Source organism: Nerophis ophidion, linkage group LG04 (genome assembly GCF_033978795.1).
Source record: "Nerophis ophidion isolate RoL-2023_Sa linkage group LG04, RoL_Noph_v1.0, whole genome shotgun sequence".
NCBI classification, from domain to species: Eukaryota; Metazoa; Chordata; class Actinopteri; order Syngnathiformes; family Syngnathidae; genus Nerophis; species Nerophis ophidion.
Window position 1 is genome coordinate 4,496,422 of NC_084614.1, and position 7,500 is coordinate 4,503,921.

The 7,500-nt window shown below is 28.1% G+C and overlaps 1 protein-coding gene across 1 annotated transcript in view; it reads left to right on the plus strand.

Moving 5' to 3' along the window:
• Window positions 1–7,500, plus strand: part of LOC133552146 (neurobeachin-like) — a 208,396-nt gene that overhangs the window by 138,593 nt on the left and 62,303 nt on the right. The window contains exons 26-28 of the mRNA XM_061899502.1: window positions 5,903–5,926; window positions 6,187–6,240; window positions 6,498–6,678. Coding sequence (XP_061755486.1) covers window positions 5,903–5,926; window positions 6,187–6,240; window positions 6,498–6,678 — 259 coding nt within the window. The remainder of the gene's footprint in view (window positions 1–5,902; window positions 5,927–6,186; window positions 6,241–6,497; window positions 6,679–7,500) is intronic.

The following is a 7,500-nucleotide window of genomic DNA, read 5'->3' on the forward strand; positions in this document are numbered from 1 at the left end:
GTTTTAAATGTGTAAAAATCCACTTTATCCCATGTAAAATATGTTGGTGATGATAAATGGTTTAAATCTTTAAAAAATAATAGTTTAAGAGTGTAAAAGTACACCATCCCATGTAAAATATTTTAGTGATGATACATGGTTTAAATCTTTAAAGAATGTAAAAATTCCACTCCGGTCCATTTAAAATAGTTTGGTGATGATAAATGGTTTAAATCTTTAAAAAATAAATGTTTTAATTGTGTAAAAATCCACTCCGTCCCATGTAAAATATGTTGGTGATGATAAATGGTTGAAATCTTTAAAAAATACATTTTTAAGAGTGTAAAATCCACTCCATCCCATGTAAAATATTTTAGTGATGATACATGGTTTAAATCTTTAAAGAATGTAAAAATTCCACTCCGGTCCATTTAAAATAGTTTGGTGAGGATAAATGGTTTAAATCTTTAAAAAAATAAATGTTTTAATTGTGTAAAAATCCACTCCATCCCGTGTAAAATATGTTGGTGATGATAAATGGTTTAAATCTTAAAAAAATACATTTTTAAGAGTGTAAAATCCACTCCATCCCATGTAAAATATTTTGGTGATGATAAATAGTTTAAATTTAAAAAAATATATGTTTTAAATGTGTAAAAATCCACTTTATCCCATGTAAAATATGTTGGTGATGATAAATGGTTTAAATCTTTAAAAATATATATTTTTAAGAGTGTAAAAGTACACTCCATCCCATGTAAAATATTTTAGTGATGATACATGGTTTAAATCTTTAAAGAATGTAAAAATTCCACTCCGGTCCATTTAAAATAGTTTGGTGATGATAAATGGTTTAAATCTTTAAAAAATAAATGTTTTAATTGTGTAAAAATCCACTTTATCCCATGTAAAATATGTTGGTGATGATAAATGGTTTAAATCTTTAAAAAATAAATGTTTTAAGAGTGTAAAAATCCACTCCATCCCATGTAAAATATGTTGGTGATGATACATGGTTTAAATTTAAAAAAATATATGTTTTAAATGTGTAAAAATCCACTTTATCCCATGTAAAATATGTTGGTGATGATAAATGTTTTAAATCTTTAAAAAATAATAATTTAAGTGTGTAAAAGCACACTTCATCCCATGTAAAATATTTTAGTGATGATACATGGTTTAAATCTTTAAAGAATGTAAAAATTCCACTCCGGTCCATTTAAAATAGTTTGGAGATGATAAATGGTTTAAATCTTTAAAAAATAAATGTTTTAATTGTGTAAAAATCCACTCCATCCCGTGTAAAATATGTTGGTGATGATAAATGGTTTAAATCTTAAAAAAATACATTTTTAAGAGTGTAAAATCCACTCCATCCCATGTAAAATATTTTGGTGATGATAAATAGTTTAAATTTAAAAAAATATATGTTTTAAATGTGTAAAAATCCACTTTATCCCATGTAAAATATGTTGGTGATGATAAATGGTTTAAATCTTTAAAAAATTCATTTTTAAGAGTGTAAAATCCACTCCATCCCAATTAAAATATTTTGGTGATGATAAATAGTTTAAATTTAAAAAAATATATGTTTTAAATGTGTAAAAATCCACTTCTTCCCATGTAAAATATGTTGGTGATGATAAATGGTTTAAATCTTTAAAAAATAATAGTTTAAGAGTGTAAAAGTACACCATCCCATGTAAAATATTTTAGTGATGATACATGGTTTAAATCTTTAAAGAATGTAAAAATTCCACTCCGGTCCATTTAAAATAGTTTGGTGATGATAAATGGTTTAAATCTTTAAAAAATAAATGTTTTAATTGTGTAAAAATCCACTCCATCCCATGTAAAATATATTGGTGATGATAAATGGTTTAAATCTTAAAAAAATACATTTTTAAGAGTGTAAAATCCACTCCATCCCATGTAAAATATTTTGGTGATGATAAATAGTTTAAATTTTAAAAAATATATGTTTTAAATGTGTAAAAATCCACTTTATCCCATGTAAAATATGTTGGTGATGATAAATGGTTTAAATCTTTAAAAAATTCATTTTTAAGAGTGTAAAATCCACTCCATCCCAATTAAAATATTTTGGTGATGATAAATAGTTTAAATTTAAAAAAATATATGTTTTAAATGTGTAAAAATCCACTTCATCCCATGTAAAATATGTTGGTGATGATAAATGGTTTAAATCTTTAAAAAATAATAGTTTAAGAGTGTAAAAGTACACCATCCCATGTAAAATATTTTAGTGATGATACATGGTTTAAATCTTTAAAGAATGTAAAAATTCCACTCCGGTCCATTTAAAATAGTTTGGTGATGATAAATGGTTTAAATCTTTAAAAAATAAATGTTTTAATTGTGTAAAAATCCACTCCATCCCATGTAAAATATATTGGTGATGATAAATGGTTTAAATCTTAAAAAAATAAATTTTTAAGAGTGTAAAATCCACTCCATCCCAATTAAAATATTTTGGTGATGATAAATAGTTTAAATTTAAAAAAATATATGTTTTAAATGTGTAAAAATCCACTCCATCCCATGTAAAATATGTTGGTGATGATAAATGGTTTAAATCTTTAAAAAATAATATTTTAATAGTGTAAAAGTACTCTCCATCCCATGTAAAATATTTTAGTGATGATACATGGTTTAAATCTTTAAAGAATGTAAAAATTCCACTCCGGTCTATTTAAAATAGTTTGGTGATGATAAATGGTTTAAATCTTAAAAAAATACATTTTTAAGAGTGTAAAATCCACTCCATCCCATGTAAATATTTTAGTGATGATACATGGTTTAAATCTTTAAAAAATATAGATTGTTTTTTTCAAGAATGTAAAAATTTCACTCCGGTCCATTTAAAATATGTTGGTGATGATAAATAGGTTAAATTAAAAAAAATATATGTTTTAATTGGGTAAAAATCCACTCCATCCCATGTAAAATATGTTGGTGATGATAAATGGTTTAAATCTTAAAAAAGTACATTTTTAAGAGTGTAAAATCCACTCCATCCCATGTAAAATATTTTAGTGATGATACATGGTTTAAATCTTTAAAGAATGTAAAAATTCCACTCCGGTCCATTTAAAATAGTTTGGTGATGATAACATGGTTTAAATCTTTAAAAAATAAATGTTTTAATTGTGTAAAAATCCACTCCATCCCATGTAAAATATGTTGGTGATGATAAATGGTTTAAATCTTTAAAAATATATATTTTTAAGAGTGTAAAAATCCATTCCATCCCAATTAAAATATTTTGGTGGTGATAAATGGTTAGAATCTTTTTTTAGATATATAATTTTGAGAGTATAAAATCCACTGCATCCCACTTAAAATCTTTTCATGATGATAAATGGTTTAAATCTTTAAAATGTATATTTTTAAGTGTGTAAAAATCCACTCCGTCCCAATTAAAATATTTTGGTGGTGATAAATGGTTTGAATATTTTTTTAAATATGTATTTTTAAGTGTGTAAAAATCAACTCTATCCCATTTCAAATATTTTCATGATGATAAATGGTTTAAATCTTTAAAATGTATATTTTTAAGTGTGTAAAAATCCACTCCATACCAATTAAAATATTTTGGTGGTGATAAATGGTTTGAATATTTTTTTCAATATGTATTTTTAAGTGTGTAAAAATCAACTCTATCCCATTTAAAATATTTTCATGATGATAAATGGTTTAAATCTTTTCAAATATATATATTTTTTAAATACAAAAATCTACTCCATCCCATTTAAAATATTTTGGTGATGATAAATGCTTTACATGTTTAAAAAACGTATTTTTTAAGAGTGTAAAAATCCACTCCATACCAATTAAAATGTTTTGGTGGTGATAAATGGTTTTAATCTTTTTTTTTAAATATATATATATATTTGTAATCTTTTCAAATATATATTTTAAAAAAATTATAAAAATCCATATTTTGGTGATTATAAATGATTGAAATCTTTAAAAATATATATTGTTTAAGAGTGTAAAAATCCACTCCTATGTAAAATATTTTGGTGAGAATAAATAGTTTAAATCTTTTAAAAATATGTTTTAAAAGTGTAAAAATTCACTCCATTCCTTTTACAATATTTTGGTGATAATAAATAGTTTAAATCTTTTAAAAATATGTTTTAAAAGTGTAAAAATTCACTCCATTCATTTTACAATATTTTGGTGATGATAAATGGTTTAAATATTTTTTAAAATATATTTTTTAAGAGTGTGAAAATCCACTCCATCACATTTAAATATTTTGGTTTATTATAAATGGTTTAAATCTTTAAAAAATATTTTTTTTAAGAGTGTAAAAATCCACTCTGGTCCATTTTAAATATGTTGGTGATGATAAAGGCTTTAAATATTTTTTTAAATAGATTTTTAAGACTGTAAAAATCCACTCCATCCTATGTAAAATTGTTTGGTGATGATAAATGGTTTAAATCTTTTAAAAATAGGTTTTAAAAGTGTAAAAATTCACTCCATCCCGTTTACAATATTTTGGGGATGATACATGGTTTAAATCTTTAAAAAATAATAATTTAAGAGTGTAAAAATCCACACCATTGTGATGATAAATGGTTTAAATCTTTTAAAAATAAGTTTTAAAAGTGTAAAAATTCACTCCATCCCATGTAAAATATTTTGGTGATGATAAATGGTTGAAATATTTAAAAAATAAAACATTTTTAAGAGTGTAATAATACACTCCGGTCCATTTAAAATATGTTGGTGATGATAAATGGTTTGAATCTTTAAAAAATATATATTTTTATGAGTGTAAAAATCCATTCCATCCCAATTAAAATATTTTGGTGGTGATAAATGGTTTCAATCTTTTTTTAAATATATATTTTCCAGAGTGTAAAAATCCACTCCATCACATTTAAATATTTTGGTTTATTATAAATGGTTTAAATCTTTAACAAATATATTTTTATGAGTGTAAAAATCTACTCCACCCCAATTAAAATATTTTGATGATGATAAATGGTTTAAATCTTTACAGAAAATAATTTTAAGAGTGTAAAAATCCAATCAATCCCATGTCAAATATTTTGGTGATGATAAATGGTTTAAATCTATAAAAAAAAATAAAAAAAAATAAGAGTGTAGAAATCCACTCCATCCCATGTAAAAAATCATGGTGATGATAAATGGTTTAAATGTTTTTAAAAAATAAAAATAAATAAGAGTGTAAAAATCCACTTCATCCCAATTAAAATGTTTTGGTGGCGATAAATGGTTTCAATATTTTTTCAAATATTTATATATATTTATATATATATATATATGTTTAAGATTGTAGAAATCCTCTACATAACATTTAAAATATTTTTTCCAGGATCGCGTTTTTATATTTGCCTCCAAACCTTTCAAAATAAAGGTAAATAAACAACAGTCTAATGGGGCTCCAGACCGTCCCCTGAAACCCGGAAGTGCCCTGACGTGCCTTTAGGTCATGTGATTGCCGCCCACATACCGTATATACAATATGCAATATTCCCCCCAAATAAAAAAAACTAAACTGGAATATTTGAAGTAATTAGAGCCTTTGACAACATCGATTTTGGCTCATTAATATTTTTTTTACTTTTAAAGACAAAAGCCTGCGTGGCATATTTGTTTTCTTAGAGTCAACATTGCAATATTATTATTTTTATGTGCCTTATAATAATCAAATGGTTTGTTTTGGACACCCCTCATCTATCTCGGAAAAAAATACAAAAAAAATGTCCTTTGCATGAAATCAAAGCCATGAAAGTTTCCCATCTGAAATCTTATCTTGGAAGGAGTCTGCTTAATTTGTGCTTTTAACGACCTCCTGGTTTCTTTTCCTCTCTTGTGTTGTTTTGTGTTGTGTCCACCTCCTTGTCGGCGTTTGCATGTACAGAGTTCTAAGAGTAGTGCCAGCAGTGTAAGTTTGCTTCCTTCCTCTCTTCTCACACGCTTTTTTTTCCCAAGGTGGAGGTGCACCCACTGTCCCTTTTTGACGCTAACATTTCAAAATGAAAAAATGAACCATATGAGACGGACACGTTGGTGCACTCCCCTCCCCCGCCTTTAAATATGACCTGAATTTTCGATGTCCACTTTTGAGTGGGTCCTGCTTATGAAGGAGTTAATAGCTCCGCTTGTTCCGTGTGTGTGTGTGTGTGTGTGTGTGTGAACCTTCAGGGACCCCAGAGGGGGTCAAAGGGCGAGGAGGTGACCCCTGTGCCGGGGGGAGAGGTGGGTAGAGAGGAGAACTGAGCACCTTGTTCACCAAGTGTGTGTGTGTGTGCTCACCTGGGAGTGTGTGTGTGTGTGTGTGCACGGTCATGTCACCGCCACGTGCCGCGCGGGACCCTCACTTGGTAGACGTCACCAGCATGACCGCTGAAGTCCTCCCCCGTCCTCTCGAAGGCCACGTGACGGCCTTCCAGTCCAGTCTAGTCTAATGTGGTCTAACGTGATGTGGTGTGGTGTGGTGTGTGTGTGCACATCAGACGGAGCTGGAGAACATCGAGGCGACGCAGGGCATGTCCTCGGAGACGGCGGTCACCTTCCTGTCGCGCCTCATGGCCATGGTGGACGTGCTGGTCTTCGCCAGCTCGCTCAACTTCAGCGAGATCGAGGCGGAGAAGAACATGTCGTCCGGCGGCCTCATGAGGCAGTGTCTGCGCCTGGGTCAGCACTTTGTTACCGACAACTCATATACACACACACATACACACACACACACATATATGTATGTATTTATATATATATACATACATACATACATATACACACATTTATACACATTAATTTACACACACATATACACACACACACGAATGTTTGCATATATACACACATATATAAATATAGATACATATACATACACACATATGTATATATATTACACACACGCATATACATATATATATATATACACGCATGTACATACATATATACACAAATATACATGCGTATACACGTTTTTATACACATATATACATACATATACACACATATATATACAAATATATGTATACAAATATATATATATACATACATATATACATAGTGCGCACACATATATATATATATATATATACACATATATATAGTATGCACACACACATATATACACTCATACACACAACGTATATACATACATATGCACACATATACATTTCCATTTTCTACCGCTTATTCCCTTTTGGGGTCGCGGGGGGCGCTGGCGCCTATCTCAGCTACAACATATATATGTATGTATATATATATATATATATATACATATATCTATGCACACATATACACACATTATATATATGTGTATATGTATATATATATATAAATATATATATATATATATGTACACATATATATTACACACACAAATACATACATACATATACACACATTTATACACATTAATTTACACACACACACACATATATATACACACACACACAAATGTTTGCATACATACACACAAATACATATATACATATACATACACAC